Source organism: Chlorocebus sabaeus, chromosome 16, assembly GCF_047675955.1.
Source record: "Chlorocebus sabaeus isolate Y175 chromosome 16, mChlSab1.0.hap1, whole genome shotgun sequence".
NCBI classification, from domain to species: domain Eukaryota; kingdom Metazoa; phylum Chordata; class Mammalia; order Primates; family Cercopithecidae; genus Chlorocebus; species Chlorocebus sabaeus.
Window position 1 is genome coordinate 12822618 of NC_132919.1, and position 24617 is coordinate 12847234.

General features: G+C 49.1%; 1 protein-coding gene across 5 annotated transcripts in view; it reads left to right on the plus strand.

Moving 5' to 3' along the window:
• The window catches only part of ARHGAP44 (Rho GTPase activating protein 44), a 202899-nt gene that overhangs the window by 173841 nt on the left and 4441 nt on the right, over nt 1–24617 (plus strand). For 2 of the 5 annotated variants that reach the window (XM_037987300.2, XM_008010424.3), the window contains 4 exons: nt 11623–11844; nt 17311–17486; nt 21803–22180; nt 24556–24607. In XM_037987300.2, the coding sequence (XP_037843228.1) occupies nt 11623–11844; nt 17311–17486; nt 21803–22180; nt 24556–24563 (784 nt within the window). In that variant the 3' untranslated portion in view covers nt 24564–24607. Of the gene's footprint in view, nt 1–10839; nt 10858–11622; nt 11845–17310; nt 17487–21802; nt 22181–24555; nt 24608–24617 lie in introns of all 5 variants that reach the window. The other 3 variants (XM_008010422.3, XM_008010420.3, XM_008010421.3) reach the window with 3 other exon arrangements.

Consider the following 24617-nt stretch of genomic DNA (forward strand, 5'->3'; position numbering starts at 1 on the left):
CTGGGGACAGTCACTCTTGGAACCCAGTACCATCCTACATAGAAATCCAAGCAGCTCCTTGGAGAGAAATGGAAGTCCCCAGCCCTCAAGCCCAGATGAGCACAGTCCTGACAGCCGGCACAACTCCAAGCTCTGAGAAGGAGTCATCCTGGAGTCTTCAGCCCAAGTCAGACCACCTCTGCCAATGCTGTGTGCACAGACAGGCTGGCCTTGTGCCAGTGCTGTGTGCAGACAGGCCGGCCTTACACCAATGCTATGTGTGCAGACAGGCCTGCCTTGCCAAGCCCTGCCAGAACTCTAGACTGGTGATCCAGATAGTCATGCTAAGTTTTAGGGGAGTTTGTTACATAAGAAAGATAGCCAGAACAAGCTTAAAAAAAAAAAAAAAAGAAAAGAAAATCCTGCAACCCCGTCACCTGTCCCAAATCTCCCCATCTGATTTAAATGTCCTGGCCTGGAATAAGTATGTGATTCTAATGTGCTGGAATTGGGAACCACTGAATAATTTTGCCACTCTGAATAAAGAATTTGGCAATGGTACATTTTTTTTTATTATTATTATTTATAAAAACTTTCCTACTTTAGCCACTGAGTGTTGGTGTGATGTATAGGATGTCGTAACTCCGCCAACACTCTGAGCAACAAAGTATTAAATCACACTATTGTTTTCTGTGCTTTTTAAACTCCTTCTTAGAAAGTTTTGGGTGCAGACTCTGTTTTTAGTGTCTTTTTTGTTTGAGTTGTTTTATTGGTTTATAGAATAGTGAAATGTGTGTCTTAGGTCATTAGTCCTAAATAATAAATGAAAGTAACTACAGTCCCTTCTATTTCTCTGACAGTGCCAGACTTCCTGGTCAAATCAATTCATTTTTTCTACCGCCTTCAAAAGAGTTTGCCAAAGTGTCTACACTCTCTTGCTGGTTGGTGAGGGAGCACCCATGGAGCCAGCATTGGGCTTTGGACTCTAAGCATTTGCCAGATGCCTCCACTAGCTGCATCCCCCAGTGAGCCTGGACAAGCTGGGCCAGGACTGTTGAGGGACCTGTGGAGAAGCCCAGAGGCAAGAACAGAAGTGACAGGCTGGGCACAGTGGCTCACGCCTGTAATCCCTGCACTTTGGGAGGCCCAGGTGGGCGGATCACTTGAGGTCAGGAGTTCTAGACCAGTCTGGCCAACATAGTGAAACCTCATCTCCACTAAAAATACCAAAGAAATTAGCTGGGCGTGGTGGCAGATGCCTGTAGTCCCAGCTACTCAGGAGGCTGGGGCAGGAGAATTGCTTGAACCCAGGAGGCAGAGGAGGTTGCAGTGAGCCAAGATCACACCACTGCAGTTCAGCCTGGGTGACAGAGTGAGACTCTATCTTAAGAAAACAGAATAGAAGCGACATGGTTAATGTGTTCTCCTCCCTAGCATCATGTCCCTCCCTTCCCGATAGCTGTCGGATAGCTACCATCTTCCCCTTCTCTCCTCTCTGTCTCCACGCCCTACAAGATGCCCATCTGAGACTTCAGTAGACCACTGCTCACTCCCTACCTCTGTGTTTCCTCAGTACCTTCCTCCCTACTGCCTATTTTCTTCCTTCTGGCTCTGGCCCCTGCTCCCGTACTTGCCCTGCTGGCTTGTCCATCTGTTCTGTTGCCCCTGCTTAGTTCTAGCCTCTCATAGCGTGAAACCCACGGATGACAAGGCCCTGACAGCATCTGTGAAGCTGCCCCACAGACCCCATCAGAACCTCCTTGGATCCCGATGGGCCGGCGATCTGCCATGGAGATCCAGCTACCTCAGGCCTTGATTCTCAGAAGACCAACAGCCTACAGCTCCTCTTTGCAGGCCTGAAACCCGACGCACCTACAGCCATTACACTTGCTCCAGCGTGGTCTTATCCTCAGGTGTTCTCTACCAGAGCCAGTTGACAACCACCCAGAAGGTCTATGGGATATTTACACCAGGGCCAGCAGCCTCCCTTGAGCTCTGTTTAGTGGGTAGCCCATTCTCAGACTGTCCTTGAGAGTTGCACTGCAAAGGGCTTGTCCCACTCCGGTGGACTTTAATCTAGATGTTCAGTAATTTGGAAAAGGCACCCTTGATTGAGAGAGTTCTAGAATAATTCGAGCTGTGCCTTATGGTATACCAGTTTCCACTGGTGGTTGGTTATATTATGAGTGGGGAGGAGGGTGGAATCTGATGTCTAATAAGTTCCTGGAACATCTGATCAACACATTGAAGCCAGTTTCTTTAGTGTATGGCTTCTTAGAGTCCTTAACACGCTGTTACAAGCCACAGACCTCCACAGGGGGCTGCGGCATGCATCATTTCCCAAATTCAGCAGATCACAAAACCTGAGATAAACTGCACCAGTGCCCCAAGGGACTTGTTTTTGTAATTGCAGACGTGGATGTCCTGTGTCCTGTGGTGGAGAGATGAACAGCACATTAAAATCCCTGAGGCCAGGTGAATCACACCTGTAATCCCAGCGCTATGGGAGGCTGAGACAGGAGGATCGCTTGAGGCCAGGAGTTCAAGACCAATCTGGGCAACATAGCGAGACATCATCTATACAAACAATTTTTTTTTTTTTTTTTTTGAGATGGAGTCTCGCTCTGTCGCCCAGGCTGGAGTGCAGTGGTGCAATCTCGGCTCATTGCAAGCTCCACCTCCTGGGTTCACGCCATTCTCCTGCCTCAGCCTCCCGAGTAGCTGGGACTACAGGCACCTGCCGCCATGCCTGGCTAATTTTTTGTATTTTTAGTAGAGACGGGGTTTCACCGTGTTAGCCAGGATGGTTCTGAGCTCCTGAGATCTCCTGACCTCATGATCCACCCTCCTCAGCCTCCCGAAGTGCTGAGATTACAGGCGTGAGCCACCATGCCCAACCTATACAAGCAATTTAAAAAAATTAGCCAGGCGTGGTGGCACGCACCTATAGTCCCAGCTACTCAGAAGGCTGAGACGGGTGAATCCCTTGAGCCTGGGAAGTGGAGGCTGCAGAGAGCTGTGATAGCGCCACTGCACTCCAGCATGGGTGACATAATGACATGCTGTATCAAAAAAAAAAAAAAAAAAAAATCCCTGAAAGAGATTATGTCATGGATAAGTAATGCAATAATTTTAGTTCAGAGCCTGAACCTATGATAAGACAAACTTACCTAGAAAGTCATCTGCGTATGAATATGGAAAATGTGACTCCTATTTTGGGTTAGGGTTGTCTACATGGAGAGGGATGTTTTTGGTCCAGGCTCCTTATCAGCCTTCTCCCTTGGAGTTAGACATTGTTGGATGCTGGGCAAGTCTAAAACGTTGTCAGAGGACTTGGCCTTTACATGTACCAGAGAGGATAAGGTACTTGGTTGCTACTTACTCCCAGAAAAGCTGGAAAATACTGAATTCAGGCCTCACTGGGTGCGTGTAGGCCAGGCTCAGTCTTACGAGCTTTGGGTCTCCTTTTCATTCACCTTCACTGTCCAGGACATCATCTGCTGACCCTGTGGTTCCCTGCCACAGTTCATCTTACAGTCCCTGAATATGCATGTCTCCAGTGGGTGTTTGGGAAGCTTCTGTGGATATCTGGAAGACTGCCAGGTTTCCCTGTCCCCTCTTTCTTGGCCAGCCTTTGCCAAATGTCACTGATCTCTAGAACAAAAACCAAAACCTTCCAAATCTCTATAGACTCAAACACTTCACAGCCATATATTGGCTGACACCTCCTCTGGCTAGGATCCTTCCTGACCGGGAGTCAAAAACAGCACTGCAGATGTCTGTTCTTCAGAGGTCTGTTCTGCTAACCCCAGACAACTCAGCTAGAATGATCCACAGCAAAATTCTGCCTGGCGATAAGTGTATTCTACCTATAGATACCTATTCTTCTTGGAGCTGGGATCTTCCAAATTTTGTATTTTTTTGGCTTATTTTTCTCCTTCTTTTCTCCCCCTCTTCTTCCTTCTCCTCCTCCTCCATGCTCTTTTTTTTTTTTTTTTTTTTTTTTTTCTGGAGCAGGTCTTTGTTTCTCTTTAATTTTTGTAAGGTCTCCATCCAGGGTGTGTCAATGGCTGAACACTGGCCAGGGTTAGACTTCGGAGTGTGAATCAGAAGATCCTGATCCACAGCTCTTTTTGCCTTTTTTTTTTTTTTTTTCTGAGATAGAGTCTCGCTCAGTTGCCCAGGCTGATCTCAAACTCCTGGACTCAATGATCCTCCCACCTCAGCCTCCCGAATAGCATAACCCATAACTTTTAGTGGGCTGATACGCAATAGAATGTTGTACACTGTGGTTGCAATGTCTGGAACTGAATTTGTCCACGCTCCCCTCCTGCCTCAATTCCTGAACAAAGACAGGCTTATTCTGAACCCTGCCATCATGGAGTGCCTGGGAAGGCATTTTTCTTACATGGTTTCCTTGCTTGCCCCATCACAATACCGGTGACCTTCTCACTTGGAGTAAAAGGCATGACCCCATTTTCTAAGTTCATGAGGCTTAGAAGTGAGCAGACACCATCTTCCACCGGTTTACCCTTAGCTGTTCTAGTTGACCGCTGAGCACCTCCTCAACAACACATCACTTCATTGCTTCCCTCTTGAACCCTGAGCCGTCGTTCCACTGGTCCCAGGCCTGATCCTTTCCCTATGTGGTCTACGAGGTTGTAGACTTTAAAAGAAGCATGCCATTTCATCTCTAGCATCAAGGAGCCATTTATAGCTCTTCTGTTTCTACTTGTCCCTGCTTACACTGTGTGAAGATAATAACCCTATAAGCAGAGTCTGAGCATTAGAATCAGGCTCTCTCTGAGTTCAAATCCTGGTTACTCAACTCTGAATGCCTCAGTTTCTTCATATGCAAAATGGGGAAATCATGGTAAGCACCAACTTGAGTCATTCTGAGCATTAAATGAAATAGTGCTTACGAAGTGTTTAGAATAAAGCTCAGCACACAGTAAATGTTAGCTGTTCTTTTTTTTTTTTTTTTTTTTTTTTTTTTGAGACAGAGTCTCGCTCTGTCGCCCAGGCTGGAGTGCAGTGGCACGATCTCGGCTCACTGCAAGCTCCGCCTCCCAGGTTCACACCATTCTCCTGCCTCAGCCTCCCGAGTAGCTGGGACTACAGGTGCCCACCCCCTCGCCCTGCTAGTTTTTTGTATTTTTTAGTAGAGACGGGGTTTCACCGTGTTAGCCAGGATGGTCTCCATCTCCTGACCTCGTGATCCACCCGTTTCGGCCTCCCAAAGTGCTGGGATTACAGGCTTGAGCCACCACGCCCGGCCTGTTAGCTGTTCTTAGTACAGGAAGCAGATTTTTTAGTGACATCCTCATGTTTTTAAGGTGGCAACATGGCAGAGCCCACTGACGAGGTGTCCTGATCAAGCCTTTTCCTTGCCACCTCAGGTGCTTGAATGTTTTTATCTGTCTCCACCTTACCGTGAGCAACTGAGCTAATTCTACAAGCACGAAATATACAAACACCAAGGGCTTAGGGACAAAGCACAAAATATCCTCACAGCCAAGGACAGCTGACGGTTGCAGGAGGCTCCCCAGGAGGTAGAAAACCGTGTGTAAGCAGGAAGTGCTGTGACCATTCCAGGCTGAGCCTCCTGCGCCCTAGTGTATTTTGTTTTCCAAAGAACTTTACAGACAAGATAACTCCTGCCTCCTTTACTGCCCCAATGACCTTGGTTGGGCAGTAAGACTTAGAAGGGTTTGCAGGCATCCCCTCTTTATTTGTTTGTTCCTTAAGGCTGGAATCATCTAAGTAGGCTTTTAGCATCCCCTATTCTGAAACCCAAATTGGCTCATCCAACTCAGCAGAGCCCTGCAAGACTAAGAAACCTAGGGAAACGGGACTGATAATAACCCCCAGTCCCCATTTTTTGTTCCCTGTTCTATTTCTTTTTCTTTTCTTTTCTTTCTTTCTTTCTTTTTTTTTTTTTTTTTTTTTTTTTTTTTTGAGATAGAGTTTCACACTGTAGCCCAGGCTGGAGTGCAGTGGCGCCATCTCGGCTCACTGCAAGCTCTGCCTCCTGGGTTCACGCCATTTGCCGTTCTCCTGCCTCAGCCTCCCGAGTAGCTGGGACTACAGGCGCCCGCCACCACGCCCGGCTAATGTTTTGTATTTTTAGTAGAGATGGGGTTTCACTGTGTTAGCCAGGATGGTCTCGATCTCCTGACCTCGTGATCCGCCTACCTTGGCCTCCCAAAGTGCTGGGATTACAGGTGTGAGCCATTGCGCCCGGCCTCCCTGCTCTATTTCTATCAGAGAACTCACCCCAAACATCTTTTGATGTTTAGGGTCACTGTTAGGAAGGGAAGAAATCCGATGGGAAACCCCCATAAATCCGGGTGACCTGAGCCAGATGGGGTCTTCCCAGCAGCTCTGTCACGCTGTGCCTGAATCAGCAGAGTGTCCTCTTCCCCCTTTATCAACATATTTTAGACTCGTGTTCATTCTGTTTCTTTCTCTGAGGAGATTCTTAAAAGCAAGTCATATGCGCTTGGTACCTATAAGCACAAAGCATTATCACTGACACTATATGTTACTGATTTCTTAGTCAGGGCTAAGGGCTTTATGGCCACAGTTTCATTGGCTCCTTACAACAAAAGAAGAGAAGCATGTTATTCCATTTTACAAAGGATGATCGGCGGATAATCTGATAGAACTCCTCCGTATTATAGAGTTAGTCATTGGAAAATCTAGGATTCATACCCAAATTCTCTGCTTTCAAAGCGCTACTGTCCTGATCCGGAGAGGGTGTGGAGTCACCACGTTATACCAAAAAACACAAACCAGATACTAGGCCTTTATATTCCCTCCATCGAGTTGTCATCTGATTCTCTGAATCTCCAGCTTGTCCACACCATAAAACACCATTGGCTTAGCTAGCTAGACCCTGCTACAACCGACTGTATGACCGACCACTCAGCTTCTGCCACCAGGTCATGTGCAAGGGTATGCTAAATATATCTCAGCACTCAATAATTGATAAACTGTCTTCATGGAAGTGCCGGAAACAGGAAGGGAGGTATTAGCTCCATTCTATGGACGAAGAGAGAGCTCTACTGAGTCAGCGAATGGTTAACTGGGACTGGAGACCCAGGTCATTCCAGAACCTATTCCGTGATACTGTCTCATGAAAAATACCCACGTGTGCATTATGATAAATCCTATGCAAATATAAGATGCTGGCAGGCAGGGAAGATTGTTTTCCAGTGGGACTACCTTGCCAAAGTGAGGACTTGTCACCTGACTCCCGTCCCGTGCATCCCAGTGATGAGCGGTGACCACTCTGGATTCCCTGCCCCTCGTCGTCTTACTCTAAAAGAGAGTAGTGGTCCAGCCTGGGTAACATGGCGAAACTCATCTCTTAAAAAAAATTATGAAAATTAGCCAGGCATGGTGGCATGTGCCTATAGTCCAAGCTACTCGGGAGGCTGAGATGAGAGGATCACTTGAACCTGAGAAGCTGGGACTACAGTGAACCGTGATCATGCCACTGCACTCCAGCCTGGGCGACAGTGCAAGACCCTGTCTCAAAAAAAAAAAAAAAAAAAAAAGAGAGAAGGAAAGAAAAAGAAAAAAGAGAAGAGAAGAAGAGAAAAGAAGAAAGAAAAGAAAAGAAGCAGTGGAGAAAATCATCTCAGGTTCCATTCCCCAGATGCTGTAGGCTCCCTACCTCCTACCACCAGGAGTCACAGAAAAGCCGGAAGGAGGCCTTGTGCCTCCTGCTTATTGATTTCTAAACCCTGTGCTTCACATTCCTGCTGGCCTGTGGCTTCTTGCTTCCACCTTGATTCAACTATAAAGGGATTGAAAAGCCAAATCGTTCTCAGTTTTCAGCAGAAGCGTGGGATATCTTTGCCATCTAGACTGTCCTTAGGTATCCGTGCAGGGATGTCTACTGGAGTCAGATATGTTTTTTTTTTTTTTTTTTTTTTTTGAGATAGAGTCTCGCTCTGTCGCCCAGGCTGGAGTGCCAGTGGCCAGATCTCAGCTCACTGCAAGCTCCGACTCCCAGGTTCACGCCATTCTCCTGCCTCAGCCTCCCCAGTAGCTGGGACTACAGGCACCCACCATCACGCCCGGCTAGTTTTTTGTATTTTTAGTAGAGACGGGGTTTCACCGTGTTAGCCAGGATGGTCTCGATCTCCTGACCTCATGATCCGCCCGTCTCGGCCTCCCAAAGTGCTGGGATTACAGGCTTGAGCCACCGCGCCCGGCCAGATATGTTTTATTAATTCCACTTCCGTGTTGCTCCTTTCTTAAGAAACAGCAGCGGTGCCTTGATTCTGGCTACTGTTTCTTTATGCAATAAGACAATGAACAGAAGCTTGTGAATTGCTGATATAACCTTTTGGTTGGATCCCCCGTCTGTGAGTAGAGTCTCCTTCTTGGCGGCACACTGAGCAATTTTTTTATTTCTGTCTTCAGGTTGAGTTTTATCTAGACATTTGAACATTTACATATACCGTCTTGCTTTGGAAGGTAAATGCACTTTTAGGCTTCCAAGAGCGTTGCTGCTACCTTTGTGATTGATTTACTGTGTAAAGATTTATATTGCTGTCTGAAAATGTCAGTGAACATTTGATGTGAATTCACAGTGAACATCTGATGCTCCCTCTTATGACAAAGTCATTTCAGCTGGGAAAGTCGTGATTGCATATGGCACTGTAGCCTCTTTGCAAGAGGAGAAGTAGCATGTTGAACTCATATTTCTCAGCTGCTGAAGTTTTGCCAGTGTTATTTAGCAAGTCTCGCCCAGTACCTACCCCGTGTCCATCTGCCACCTCCCCTTGGTAAACCAGAAGATCACCAAGGAGGCTGATGTCTGAGATTCCTGATGCTAGAAGGTACTGTTGGGGAAATAGAAGGTACCCCCCACCAACTCTGACCCAGACCTTCTCACCAGGTGGAAAACCTTTTTCAAGTAGAAGAGAAAGGGGCAAGGAAGAGAAGATGGGGTAGGACTTACATTTTTAGGGCTCCTTGTGCTGGTCACCGTGTGAAACGTCTCACTTGCCTGCAATCCTCACCAGCCATTGCAACTAAGTGGTATCAGTTCCGTTCCCCAAGAGGAATGTTAAGCTCTTTGTTCTTTTCATTCCCATACATTCTGAAGCCTGCAGACCACAGTTCGCTGATCCTCGGCAGCCTGCTTTAAATACCAGGGAATGCAACCAGACTCTGTCCCAGAGTTTCAAGTGGCCTCCAAAAGCATTTCTGGATATCCTATAGGAAGCGTTTGCTTATTGGTAGAAGGTTCGCAGACCCCAGATGACTTTGGAAACTATTGGGTTCAGGAAAGAGACATCCCTCCCCTTTCCCTCCATCCCTGGTGCCTCCTTGAAGCCATCCAGCAGAGATGAGCAATAACAGCAATGGTACTAGACATGAGAAGGTGGTCCCAGAAAGGAAGGGGATCAGGAAGCCATCCCCATCCCACTGTGTGTTTGGTTTCAGCATCACTCCCCATATTTCCGTAAAGCACCTAAATCCCACCATCCTACCTGCTACAACCAGATCTCCTTACTTGAACTTCTGCTGTTATTAAATCTGGTTGCACCTCTACAAGGTAAATATGACCTTTCTAGGTGAGCAGGACTTCGTGGTGTAATCGTTTTGTGCTTCTGACTAGTGTAGGTGACCATTTGGCAGGGAGGAGGTGAGAGTGAGCACATCGTAGCCCTCATACACCTATCCCTCTGTGCAGATACGTGATAGAGACAAATGCTCGTTGGGAGTGTATGTTTTCTCCCTGAATGAATGTCTGTCTCTCCCTTAATGCTAGAAATGTGAGCCCTTACCTTAGTCAATGAAACTTTGACTGAGGATGACAGCAGCAGCACCTCCTAGACCAGAGGAAAGGGAACTAACCACCTTCTAGTCTGTGTAACTTAGAAGTGAGTGGATGAGGCCGGGTGTGGTGGATCACACCTGTAATCCCAGCACTTTGGGAGGCCGAGGCGAGTGGATCACCTGAGGTCAGGAGTTCGAGACCAGCCTGGCCAAGATGGTGAAACCCCATCTCTACTAAAAATACAAAAATTAGCTGGGCGTGGTGGCAGGTGCCTGTCATCCCAGCTACTCGGGAGACTGAGGCAGGAGAATCACTTGAACCCAGGAGGCAAGAGGTTGCAGTGAGTGGAGATCACGCAGCTGCACTCCAGCCTGGGTGACAAGAGAGAAACTCAAATAAATAAATAAATAAATAAATAAATAAATAAATACAATTTTTTTTTGAGATGGAGTCTCGCTCTGTTGCCCAGGCTGTAGTGTAGTGATGCAATCTTGACTCATTGCAAGCTCTGCTTCCTGGGTTCACGCCATTCTTCTGCCTCAGCTTCCCGAATAGCTGGGACTACAGGCGCCCGCCACCACGCCTGGCTAATTTTTTGTATTTTTAGTAGAGATAGGGTTTCACCATGTTAGCCAGAATGGTCTCGATCTCTTGACCTCACGATCCACCCGCGTTGGCCTCCCAAAGTGCTGGGATTACAGGCGTGAGCCACCACACCCGGCCATAAATCAGTAAAATTAAAAAAAAAAAAGTGAGCAGATGAATACTTTTACCAATTGCTTTCTCCCTTTTGCCTCTTTCTTCCCCATGCCACACCGATATCAACTCTTCAACTGCTCTTTACCTGTGTGCATGGTAGGCTATGACTTGCACTTACACAAATAGGAGAGACCAACTTTAGAGAGACCAACTAAATCGTATTAATTTTATAGCACAATAAAATCCCACCCCAAGACCCTGGACCGTGGAGAGAGACCCCTTGCAGAAAGACAACCTTTATGTCCAAAGGAAGGCCTAGATTTTTTGAAACTAATATCTGTATGTTTCTGTCCCTGCAGCCTTAGGAAAATCCAAAGGTATGGTATCCTCTGGTAGCTATGAGGCCATGCTCAGTCTCTTCAACTGAGCCACCTATGCATCGTAGTGAGTTCCACCAGAGGGTGAATGCGCCGCGTCTGGTTGCTTGGCCGACTGATTTGAAGCTGTGTGCCCATCATTAAAATAGAATCAGAGCCCAGAGGGACCATAGGCACAAGCAGCCCCTTCCCTGCTGTGTGGACAAGCGGGAGTGGCCTGCAGATGTGTGACCTGGCCAGGATCCCAGCAGTGGTGGAGCTGGGGCTAGACTCCAAGTTACAAAAAGAAGGATGCATATTTAGATGTCTCCTGCTGTCAGTTCCACGCTCCCCCCTTCGCTGCCCCTCCCACCTCGTCTTGCACTTGGGAGGAGTGTCCCTGCCCCCCAGTTAGGCCACATACCGCTGTGAGGAAGGCTGGCAGTTTACACCCAGGGAGCTTGCCGGGCCATCATCCTAAGCTGGCTTTGGCAGAGGGTTGAAGCACAGCTTGTGGTCGCCAGCGCTGCCGACTGTGCCCTGCTCCTTGCCTCAGTGAGGGGGCCGCTCTTGCCAGGCCCCGGGCTGCCCAGGGCTGTGTCTTGGCCTCCGGGAGCAGCCAGGGCGCTGGGAGCACAGCCCCCAATGCATCGCTTCCCGGGCCCTCGGGGTGCTAAAGCTGCGCTGCTCTTCTCCCAACGCGGACCTGCTTGAATGTGGGGGAGGGAGCCTGTCACCTGTCATCTGTCACGCGTGGGTAAGCGGTGTCTTTGTGTCCCTCGCCAGCATGGGCGTGAGAGTCATGGACACAAACTGGGTGGCCCGAAGAGGCTCCTCGGCCGGTCGGAAAGCGTCCTGCGCCCCGCCCTCCATGCAGCCTCCCGCCCCGCCTGCCGAGCTGGCCGCGCCCCTGCCTTCGCCGCTGCCGGAGCAGCCCTTGGACAGCCCCGCGGCCCCCGCGCTCTCTCCATCCGGCCTGGGCCTCCAGCCTGGGCCCGAGCGCACCAGGTAAGCGCGGACCAGCGCCTTCCGGGCGGGCTGGTGTGCGGTGCAGGGGGTGTCTGGGTTTGCCGCACTGGAGGCCTCTTGGATTTCGTCGTTTCCCACGCCCCCGCCTGCATTTCTAAGCATTCACGTTTGGCTTCTGAATCGCGCTGGTACCAAGTAAATCATCCACGGCTGCCTGGATTATCACACGAAGTCCAGGCTTCCCCAGCATAAAATCGCAAGCAAGCAGAAGGTGGCAGCTTGCGAAGGCGGAGTGAGGAGTCTTAGGTTCCCCAACTCTCTGTTTTCCCCTTCCTCTGTCTTTGACGTTACAGTGGCCCCCCATATCCGTGGGGGATACGTGCCAAGACCCCCAGCGCAAGTCTGAAACAGCTGATAGTCCCGAACCCTATACATACTGTTATTTTTTCTTATACACACATACCTATGATAAAGTTTAATTTATACATTAGGCACAGTAAGACATGAGCAATAACTAGTAATAAAATAGAAGAATTATAAGCATATGCTGTGATAAAATTATGTGAATGTGGTGTCTCTCAATTTTTTCTTTTTTTTTGAGATGGAGTCTGGGTTGGTCACCCAGGCTGGAGTGCAGTGGCGCAATCTCGACTCACTGCAACCTCTGCCTCCCAGGTTCAAGTGCTTCTCCTGCCTCAGCCTCCCGAGTAGCTGGGACTACAGGCATGAGCCACCACGCCCGGCTAATTTTTGTATTTTTAGTAGAGATGGGGTTTCACTATGCTGGCTAGTCTGGTTTCGAACTCCTGACTTTGTGTGATCCACTGCCTTTGCCTCCCAAAAAGTACTGGGATTACAAGCGTGAGCCACCATGCCCAGCCTGAAAATATTTTATTGAACTGTATGCACCTATTTTTGGGCCACCATTGACCACAGGTAACTGAAACTGCAAAACCATGGATAAGGGGGACTACTGTATCCTATTTCGAAGTTTACAATTTCTGTGTTTCTCCTCCGCCTCTTTATAGTCATAGCAGCCATTTTTTTTTTCTTTTTGTGCTGCTAAAATGGGTACAAGTCAGGGAAGGAATGGAGGTGGCGGTCATACTGGGCCTGATGACCTTTGCAGCTTGCCACATGGTTGAATTGCCATTATTTTAGGGGAAGGAAAAGGAGAGGAAAGCATTCCATGGCTAGCTTGATGAACATGAACTGAGAACTTTCTCTTTTCAAAGATAAAACGACATGATTGCTGCCCTTAAAAAGTTCACGTTCCAGTGAGCAAACAGACCCTGACAAATAATGACAGCACTTGGTTATGCATCCCCAGGGTGGCAGGGGAGGAGACAGTACCTGGCCCTTCCTTGAAAAGGGCATGATGGGGGAGGCAGTTTCTGGAAGTGAGAATTACACCAACTTTGAAACAACTTTGCTGTTTGTCTCAATCTTTTCTCAAACAGCAATTTAAAACACCGGAAAAGCAACATGAAATCAGATGCCACTGTGTCTCCTGTTAGAGGACATGGCATTCTTCCATGACCACTGCCAGAAAAGTTTTGGAGACTTTGGGAAGCTGAATCTTCTAACTCAAATCTTTCTCCAAACACACGTGCATACACATAGACACACGTCCTCACACACCATCACCCCCAGTACACAAATACACACCCACACCCACACCAATCCCCTACATCAGAGGCTTCCACGAGGCTTTTTAGTTTTGTTTCATTTTGTTTAATGGGTAAAAAATATTTTCACAACCGGGCAGGGTGGCTCCCACCTGTAATCCCAGCACTTTGGGAGGCTGAGGTGGGCAGATCACCTGAGGTCAGGAGTTCGAGACCAGCCTGACCAACATGGTGAAACCCCATCTCTACTAAAAAGACAAAAATTAGCTGGGTGTGGTGGCGTATGTTTATAGTCCCAGCTACTCAGGAGGCTGAGGCAGGAGAATCACTTGAACCCAGGAGGCAGAGGTTGCAGTGAGCCGAGATGGCACCATTGCACTCCAACCTGGGCAACAGAGCAAGACTCTGTATCAAAAAAAAAAAAAAAAAAAGTATTTTCACTGTGAAACCAGGAAATGACAAAGGGACAGGGGGATAGTCTTAGAGCATAGGAGGGGGCACCTGACCCTGCATATGCTGGGTTGCTGTTGATGACTTCAACTCAGAGGATGCTCGGTCCTGGTTGTGCACTTGCTAGGCCACAGATGGACCTGAGAGATGCAGAAGCAGGCACAGCAAGTTCATTGGGGCAGCAGAGCCTGAGAGCGGTGGGCCAGGTGAGGCCGGCCAGGAGGACACAGACACACAGGCAGGAAATGAGCTGGGACCGTTTCCTTTTTGGACACTCATCGACTCCATCCTACTTTCCCGTCTTAGAAAGGGGACTCAGTGCCATAGGGTATTTGGCATATAAATAATATTTCTAAAAAGTGCTCCTTGAAGATGGATTCCCCCAGGCTCTGAAGGCATTCCAGGAACATTCTCGATGGGTGGTCTTGCAGAGTCACTTGTGGGCAGGGAATGGCACCCTCTGGTTTAGAGTATTTTAAAGGTCACTCACATTGCTCTGTGGCCAAATGTCTTTTCCGGGCTGACCGGTTTTGTAACTTTTGTTTGGATGTTAGTGTTCTTTTTTGTTTGTTTGTTTGTTTTATACCACTCTTTCTTCTCTCCCTGCATGGATTTCTCCCAGTACAAACAGGTGGTCCATTGTTTTGTTTGTGTTGTTTTGGTTTGTTGTGTTGTCTGTTTCCTGCATGTTGCAGATGATGTTCCCTTGAGTGACCAGATTCTCTTTCTGGCTCCCCCTCCCCTGAGGATGCCAGGCCCTTCCTTCCCTCTAACTGGTTCCCACCCTCCCACTCCCTACTCCAGACCCTGCCTTCAGTTCTTTCCCTGGCTCTGGCCAGCCAGGCTCTGCCTCCACCTCCTGCCCAACTGCTTAGCATGAATGCTAACCCCAAAATTCTCCTTCCTGCTTCTTGGCACCAAGCTCACGGGCTGAGTCATGCTTCTTCAGCGCTAACTTGCCCTCAAACGTGCCTTAAGCGTGCCTTGGTCATGTAGTATCCCTAATAGCCACGCTACATCCCACCTCTCCCCATTGGGTCAGCTACACCTCTGCTGGAGAGAGAGGACAAGACTAAGTAGGTCAATCCTTGTTTCTGTGCTGGAGAAAGTGTGTTCGGGCCAAGCGTGGTAGCTCACGTCTGTAATCCCAGCACTTTGGGTGGCCGAGGCAGGTGGATTCCAAGGTCAGGAGATCGAGGCCATCCTGGCCAACATGGTGAAACCCCACCTCGACTAAAAATACAAAAATTAGCTGAGTGTGGTGGCGTGCATCTGTAATCCCAGCTACTCGGGAGGCTGAGGCAGGAGAATAACTTGAACCTGAGAAGCGGAGGTTGCAATGAGCTGAGATTGCGCCACTGCACTCCAGCCTGGTGATACAGCGAGACTCTGTATCCAAAAAAAAAAAAAAAAAATGTGTGTCCGGTGGCAGGTAACAGAAGGAAGAGCTCATTCCTAGATCCTTGGATAGATGTGTGTCCAAAGGAAGGAAGAAGAGTCTACCTACCCACAAGAAGCAATTTTTTGGTTTGCTGGTTATGAGATGTTTTTGGTTGATTGCTTGGTTGGCCAACCAAACTATCTGCAACTTGATAGTGGCAGAGATGGATGGTAGGGTAGGTAGATATTTGGCATTGATGCCCAGGTACCTGGTAACCTGGAGCCTGAGGTCCTTGTCCAGCCTGAGTGAGGCAAGGGTTTTCTGTCTCTGTTTTTCATGAACAGAATAGAGAAAGGAATTATTGCTCTTTTGGTTCCTCTGAATAAAATGGGTTTTGCCCCTTGGGGAACTAGGTTTAGTGTGTAAGACTCATCCCAAGTGGGAGAGAATGTGCCTTCACATTGAATGGGATGTTTCCTTTATTTATTTGCATGAGGAAGACGATCTGTGTTTCAACGCTGTGGGCTTCTCCGGCCCAGCTCCCTGCTCCCAGTCTTTCTCACCTCAGTGGACAAGAATGCTCTGTTTCTATTGGAATTTTCTCCAAATTAACACTTGGAGTTTCTAGATCAGTTTAGGAAAGAAATGGGCTGTGCCCGCTTTTTTTTTTTTTTTTTTTTTTTTTTTTGACAGGGTCTCGCTCTGTTGCCCAGGCTGGAGTGCAGTGGCGCAATCTCAGCTCACTGCAACCTCCATCTCCCGGGTTCAAGCCATCCTCCTGCCTCAGCCTCCCGAGTGGCTGGGAGTACAGGCACGTGTCACCACACCTGGCTAATTTTTGTATTTTTAGTGGAGACGGAGTTTTGCCATGTTGGCCAGGCTGGTCTCAAACTCCTGACCTCAGGTGACCTGCCTGTCTTGGCCTCCCAAAGTGCTCAAAGTGCTGGGATTACAGGCGTGAGCCACCACACCTGGCCCAGGTTGCGCCTGCTTTTGTGGGATAGAAACAGCCATTGCAGAGGATTTCGGTTCCCAGACTCTTCACGCCCTACCTATGGGCATCAGAATCCAGGTAGGTTCTAGCAAGGATGACAGATAGCTCCCAACGCTGGGGCATCTCCCCTGATTCACTAAAGGCCACCGGGAGTATTTTCTTGGAAAGGATTGAGAACACTGTGGGGAAAGTATGGAGATCAATTAGTCATATCTACCATCAGCGTGTCAGGAGGGCAAATCCCTGGTCTGCGGTATGGAGTGAGGTGTCTTGTAATACATGCTTCATCCTTAGGAGAAGGCTGAGGAACAGCCTTGCAGTAACGATGGATCCTCTTTAGGACCTGGTGGCCTAAGGTGCCTCGTTGTCAATTCCAGGGGTCAGAGAGCAGAGCCCTCACTGCCATCGACCTCCACCTCTCTCGAAGCCTGGGACTGGGACTCGAACTGGCTCCCATTTAAGGGCATGGCCTGGATCTCTGCCCACCCTAGCCTCCGCTGGAATGGGTACTGAGTTTGAGGATGAATCCTAGAATACCTCCTGCCTTGGGGGGTGGCAAGAGGCTCAGGGCCAACAGCTGGAAGAGCTGGGCCACAAGGTTGGCAGCAGAAGTCCGTGTCGTCAGCACTCGTTGGGCACAGTGGCCCTAAGAAGTCCTCTTGGCTATAGTAGGAAAAACAACTTTGGTGTCCCAGTTTGAGAATGTTCTAGAATTCCCGGGTTGATGGCAGGATACAGTGGAGGCGCTCAGGCCCCTGCCCTCACGTTGCTCACGATCTCCTTGAATAGAGGAGGGCAGAGGCATGAAAAGGGCGTTGGCAGTGAGTGCCAAGTGCCACAGAGATGGGGGCGGAACCCAAGCCGTCAGAGCTCCAGAAAGGACAGTCACCCTATGGGGCACCTGCGAAGGCTTTAGGAAGGGGTCGAGACACCAGAGCTGGGACATACTTGCACGGGGCCCAGAAGGACACGCAGGGTGGCCATCGGCTAGGCTGGTGCTGCAGCTCACTGAGTTCAGGGCTTCTCTTTTGTCTCGTATGCTTTCATTTCAGCACAACAAAAAGCAAGGAACTTTCTCCAGGGTCTGCACAGAAAGGAAGTCCAGGCTCCAGCCAGGGGACAGCCTGTGCAGGGACTCAACCGGGGGCTCAACCAGGAGCTCAGCCAGGCACCAGCCCCAGCCCCAGCCAGCCGCCTGCAGACCAGAGTCCTCACACCCTCCGGAAAGGTATGGCCCTATTTCCCTTCTCCTTGGTCTCAGGCCGGAGGTGGCTGTGACATTCCCTGAAGACTCGTTTTCCTCTATTAACTTGGATATTGAGAAACCGCGTGGTTTAGTGACTAATTCCCATCTGGGCATTAGAGCTCTGGAAGTTAAAAGGGATCTTTTCTCTGTTATTCCTCAGTGTACTCATTGGACAGGTGGGCTTATTAGGGGCATATAGAGGACAGCACTTCCCATACACTAAATGATGTCACCAGGGCCAAATTCGTTGTCCACAATGATGTGTGTTTTCCAGAGACCTGCCAGGCCCTACCTCTGTCATTTGAAAAGCTGTATAGGGTCATCTGCAGGAGCCTCCTTTCTCCCAAGGCAGCCTTGCACAGCTGCCTACCCCTAGATCACTCATACAAGGTGACGGGAGGGAGTCAGGATAGCTCCTATAGTACCTGAGTCTCAACCTTGAATACTTCTGCTCTGGAAGGCCCGACAATGCCCACACTGACCAGTTATTATCTCTTTAGAGAATTGCTCCCACAAGCTAAAGGTCTGCTCCGTGTGACATTTCATAAATGGGGAGCTGTACTGAGCCTACGTATCTGAACCTTTTTGGTTCGTTCTTACCTGTGTCATCTCTTTGCAAAGTCTTTCACTCGTCTGAAATAATACGTCATCGTGCGTGTTCTACATTCAGACCACTCGCACTTCTGGGAGCGGCTTTTAACTCCCGGATTTGTGGAATAGGGCCGGGTTTAGCTCATCCACATGTGCCTTCATGACAGGCCTTTTTCCAGCCCCCTTAGTTCCCATCTGCAGGGGCAGTTTCATTCTCTTTGTCTGCCCTCAAGCCCGTGGATCTTATTCGATCTCTACTCATTCCTTCTGCATTCTACACAAATGTGTTAAGTCCTGCTATGTACAGAGCTCTGTGCTTTCCAGAAAGAAAGGCAATGAGAAGGCAAAGGTGTTGGCACTGTGCTGGGAGACACCCAGGGTACAGTGAGGATACCTGGGAGCATACTTTCTAGACTCAGGAGTTAGGACGGGTGGCCCAGCAGAAATGACATGGTGAAGGTTGAATAGGAGTTGGGCCAAAGCGGCGGCACGAGATTTCAGCATTTCAGAGCATTTCTTCAGCACCAATGGTTTCTCCTTGGTCTAGATACCATATTCTTGGGCATGTCTTTTTTTTTTTTTTTTTTTTTTTTTAATTTTTTTTTGAGACGAAGTCTCGCTCTTGTCCCCCAGGCTGGAGTGCAATGGCCCAATCTCAGCTCACTGCAACCTCCGCCTCCTGGGTTCAAGCGATTCTCCTGCCTCAGCCTCCTGAGTAGCTGGAATTACAGGCGCCTGCCACCACACCTGGCTAATTTTTGTATTTTTAGTAGAGATGCGGTTTCAGCATGTTGGTCAAGCTGGTCTCGAACTCCTGACCCCAGGTGATCCGCCCGCCTCGGCCTCCCGAAGTGCTGGGATTATAGGCATGAGCCACTGCACCCAGCTGGGCACGTCTTTGTTTTAGAGTCCTTTAATTGGCTGGACGCAGTCGCTCATGCCTGTAATCCTAGCATTTTGGGAGGCTGAAACGGGCAGATTGCCTGAGCTCAGGAGTTTGAGACCAGCCTGGACAACATGGTGAAACCCGTCTCTACTAAAATACAAAAAAGTCAGCTGGGCGTGGTGGTGGGCACCTGTAATCCCAGCTGCTCAGGAGGCTGAGGCACAAGAACTGCTTGAACCTGGGAGGCGGACGTTGCAGTGAGCCAAGACTGTGCCACTGCCTTCTAGCCTGGGCAGCAAAGCGAAACTCCATCTACAAAAAAAAAAAAAAAAAAAAGCCTTTTAACTTTCTCTGCAGCACTACAATACAGGGATGATGGCTAAGTCATTGTCTTATCCAGTGGGAGAGCCAGGACTCCGGTAGCAGCCAACCAACCTCCTAATGCCAGTGACAGGTTGACCCTTTTCGTTTGTGCGGCACACCGGACCTGTGCATGCAGTGTAGCCTAGAGTGACTCAAGTCCCTTTTCCCAAGTGACCTTCAATAGCTCGGATCCATCTTTTGAAAGGTATACATTTCTTCTCTACTCCCTATCATGCCCACAGATGGCACACTTAGCAGGTCTTTTTTTTAAAAAAAAAATTTTTTAACACCTCAGTCTTTTGACAGTGTGCCTACAATTTCACATCCTATTCCTGTCGCCACCGGAAGTGGTAAATGTCATCACAGACATGGCGATGTGTTCTCCGTCTCCCAGGTCCTTCGTGAGAAGGCATGTGCGAGCATTGATACCTAGGGTCTCCCCCTGCTTCTCATCCAGGAGTACCCCTGCGTCTGTCACCCATGACCACGTGGCTGCCATGAGCTGCAGTAGCAGCTGCTGGAAACACTTCCGCTGTCCTCAGGAAGTAGAGTTGAAAAGTGAAATTGGAAAGTTAAGTGGTTTTGTTATGTCGTGATGATGTGGGTACTTGACATTCAGGATCTCATTTAATTATTACACTGCTGCAGAGAAAATCTTTTTCCTCCAATTGCATAGAAGATGTTTGAATAAGTTGACCCAGGGAATACAGCGGGTAAGTGGCAGGATAGAAATTTGAGCCCACATTGGTAGGATTCTGAAGGGCATGTCCGTCTATCCACACTGCAGACTGACACACCCAGAGAATACATGAGGTATCCTCCTAACAGACTTTGTTCCCTGGAAGGAGTGGGGGTGGGGTGGGGTGAAGGAAGAGTTTTTGACCTCTCCCTTAGGACTTACAAGGTAATTTCTTCTAGAATCAGACCCACACACAGCCGGGCGCCATGGCTCATGCCTGTAATCCCAGCACTTTGGGAGACCGAGGTGGGTAGATCATGAGATCAGGAGATCGAGACCATCCTGGCTAACACAGTGAAACCCTGTCTCTACTAAAAATACAAAAAAATTAGCCGGGCGTGGTGACGGGCGCCTGTAGTCCCAGTTACTCGGGAGGCTGAGGCAGGAAAATGGCGTGAACCGGGGAGGCAGAGCTTGCAGTGAGCCAAGATCACGCCACTGCACTCCAGCCTGGGCGACAGAGCGAGACTCCGTCTCAAAAAAAAAAAAAAAAAGAATCAGACCCACACACAGCCAGTCCTCGCTTAAGCCTAACAGGTTAGTGATCACTGTCTCAAAGATATTTGCCCATCACGTATCTCCTGGACGTTTGAATTTGTTGTCTTTACCAATTCATTTTCAATTAAAGGTATAATGGATTTGTCATCGTATAGGGCGATTGGGAAAAGGGAAATGAAGGTAAAGCAAAGGAGGTCAGGGCAGTGATGTGCTTTGAAAAATGCAGTCGATTGGCCGGGCACGGTAGCTCATGTATGTAATCCCAGCACTTTTGGGAGGCAGAGGCGGGCAGATCACCTGAGGTTGGGAGTTCAAGACCAACCTGACCAACATGGAGAAACCCTGTGTCTACTAAAAACACAAAATTAGATGGGCGTGGTGGCGGGCACCTGTAATCCCAGCTACTCGGGAGGCTGAGGCAGGAGAATTGCTTGAACCTGGGAGGCGGAGGTTGTGGTGAGTGGAGATCATGCCATTGCACTCCAGACTGTGGCAACAAGAACAAAACTCCGTCTCCAAAAAAAAAACAAAAACAAAAAACAACGAAAAATGCAGTCAATCCACAGACTGGAGGGTACAATTCTTGAAAGAAAAGAACAAGAATGAGAAGAAAGCCCCAGCAGCAAGGATGCAGGATTGAGGCACAGCACATAAAGTAATGGAGGAACAGGGGTTCCGTGGCTGGAGGATTTGCTCACCTGTCATTCTTAGGGGAGCCAGAAACCACTGGACAGGTTCAGCCAAAAGTCAATTTTGCATCCTGAGGACCTGCCCCTGGGTCAGGGCTCCACTGTCCATTACAGCAAATTGAACTAGAGTCATCCTCTGCTGGACCCTGCCCCACTGACTCACTCTTGCTCTGAGTGTAGCCACGATACGTCTCACCACTGGGAAGGCAGCCCACTCCTGTGGATGGGAAATTTGTTCTCTAGTTTGGCTGGGTGTGCATGTGTAGATCAGGGCAGAAATCCAGAAAAGAGGAGGAGAAATTAGTTAACAGATGGGAAGATAGGAAAACGTGCAATTCTAGGTTCATTTTTAAAACTTGTATTGGGTGCTCTCCATGTGGCAAGAGGCCGGAGGCAGGGCAGGGAGGTGTGGGGGGTGAGTGGCGAGGGGCAGGAGGTGGGGACAGCTTTGAATGCTGAAGGGTGTGTGAACAGACCTCGCAGTGGCTTCATTTAACAACTTTGTGTTTTGTTGTTGTGTTTTCTCTTTCAGTTTCAAAGAAGCTGGCACCAATTCCACCCAAGGTCCCCTTTGGCCAGCCAGGGGCTGTGGCAGACCAGTCTGCTGGCCAGCCGTCCCCAGTCAGCCTGTCCCCCACCCCGCCCAGCACCCCGTCACCCTATGGACTGAGCTACCCTCAGGGGTACTCCTTGGCCTCGGGCCAGCTCTCCCCAGCTGCAGCTCCTCCTCTGGCCTCTCCTTCTGTCTTTACAAGCACTTTGAGCAAATCGCGTCCCACTCCTAAGCCCCGACAGCGACCTACTCTGCCGCCTCCTCAGCCTCCCACAGTAAACCTCTCGGCCTCCAGTCCACAGTCCACGGAGCCCCCCATGCTAGATGGCATGTCCCCTGGGGAAAGCATGTCTACAGGTAACCAAGCCACAGGCTCCCTCATCTTTTTTTATGAACTTTAGTGAAATGTACCTAGGGGAGGGATTGCTAGTGTCACTGCCAGGGAACAAATTCCTGCATGCTTTGAGATGACTGGGCTGGCACCAGGGGTAGCTCATAAGATCTCCTTAGAAGCCCACCAATGGACAGCAACCCTGGAATCCATGTGTCCCAAACGGGGGCTTCTTATGGGATCTCTCTCAGTCTAAGCCCACCAGCCTGGAGTTCTGTTTTTGCTTTTAATATCGGGGGTTGAAGACACTGAGTCATTTGGAGTGGGGTATCAGGAGAGGCTGGTTATGATCAGAAAACGGTATCAAAACTCAGGTATTCCCTGGATAGAGCCCGAGCAACCGACAGGTATAAATGCTTATCTGGAGGATGGGCTAAGAACCAAAGATGTTCTTCACTGTTAGTAAAATAAACCTGGCTAGAAAAATACGCTTCTAGATAGATATTTAGAGAAGGGTGAATTTCAGAAAACCTGCATATCTCCATTCCCCTCCCCCAGGTTCCCCCTCCCCGGCCAATTCCCTGAGGAGCTAATTGGACGAACCCACAACGACTTAATTTAGTTTGGATTTAAATTTAGAAACAAAGATAAGTCTCTTCCCCCAGAAAAATCTGTAAGCACAAAATCACACACACACACCACGTTTAGCCAAAACCGTTCATTGGCTGGAAGGAACGGGATGTATTTGGAACATCTCCCCAGACACTTCAACCACATAAGATTATAAAGTCAGGGGCATATTTGTGGTGGCTGCTTAAAGTCATTTGAGCATTTTCCTTGTTCAGGGAGAGAGGCACAGGGGTTGAGCTGTGTCTTGGGCTAGAGCCAACCCACTTAGTAAAGTGCAGTAGCATGGCGGTGAGCTGGAGCATATGTGTGCCTAGTGTTGTCCCAAGTAGCAGAAGGTGAGGCAGCTTGGGTTGGAACACACACACACACACCACACACCACACACCCACTCACTCATTTCAGAGAACAGTGCTGTCCTAGGGTGCACTGGGACTTTTCGCGGATCATGTACTTTTCCCTCCACGTCCTTCTCCAAAAGAGTGATTTATTTCTTCCATGTTTAGACGGAAGCAGTGACCCTGTGGGGTTCAGCTCCATGCTGCCTTTGAAAAAGCTAGTCCAGCCGGGCGAGGTGGCGGGCGCCTGTAGTCCCAGCTACTGGGGAGGCTGAGGCAGGAGAATGGCGTGAACCCGGGAGGCAGAGCTTGCAGTGAGCTGAGATCCGGCCACTGCACTCCAGCCTGGGTGACACAGCGAGACTCCATCTCAAAAAAAAAAAGAAAAAGAAAAAAAAGGCTAGTCCAATTTGCAACTGTGTGCTGGGTCAGATTTAAATATTACAGGGAAGAACCATCTGGTGATTTGACTTCTTTATTGTTGGATGTAATTAATGTTGAAGGTGCAGCTGCTGTCATCTACCCTGAGGCTTATTAAAAATTAAGCAAATTTCTCCCTGGAAAATGCAGTGAGCACCCCTCCCATCTTGGTGGGTCTTGGTACTGAGGCGTTGTCTCCTGAAGGAGCCCATGATGGGCGGGCACATGCTTGCTGCCCTCGGGGAAGGCCACAGCTGCAGAGGAGCTGAAGGTCACCAGGTCTCCAGGGCCACTCCTCCCAATGTGTCACATCTGCTGACTCTTCCAGCCACCCCAGGGAAGGGACACAAGGTAGTGTCAATACATAAGCAATAGAATAAGCAGAAGATGGCCGGGCGCAGTGGCTCACGCCTGCAATCCCAGAGATTTGGGAGGCCTTGGAGAATTGGGCGTGGTGGCATGTGCCTGTAGTCCCAGCTACTCGGAAGGCTGAGGCAGGAGAATGGCTTGAACCTGGGAGGTGGAGGTTGCAGTGAGCCGAGATCGCGCCACTGCACTCCAGCCTGGGCGACAGAGAGAGACTCTGTCTCCAAAAAAAAAAAAAAAAAAAAAAAAAAATGAACAGAAGATATCAATGGAGAAACAGAAAAGAGCAGAAGGAGAGGAGAAATTGGGGAACAAAAGTGGGCAACAGAAGGCCCGGGAGGACAGTGCCTCGAGGGCTCTGGGAAGCGGAATGGCTCACGTTCCATCTCGCAGGTTGAAGAACTCCTGACCTTCAGGATTCATAATGTCCCTCGCCCTATGCGGACCCTGTTTTAATGTCCTTTTGGCAGCAGACTGTTTTGTCCTGTATGTTCAGGTCTCAGCCAGTGTAGAATCCATCATGGTTTGGTGTGGCCTGCCTGGGACTGTGATATTGTGATATTGGCATAGCTGTGTGTGTGTGTGTGTGTGACATTCATGTTTTGTCATGTTGATTCCTTTCTCCGAATCCTATCATTGTGTTCTTGCAGCTGTGTGACATGAATGGCGCAGTTTTGGATACGTGTGAGGGGGATTTTCAGGGTAAGCTGGC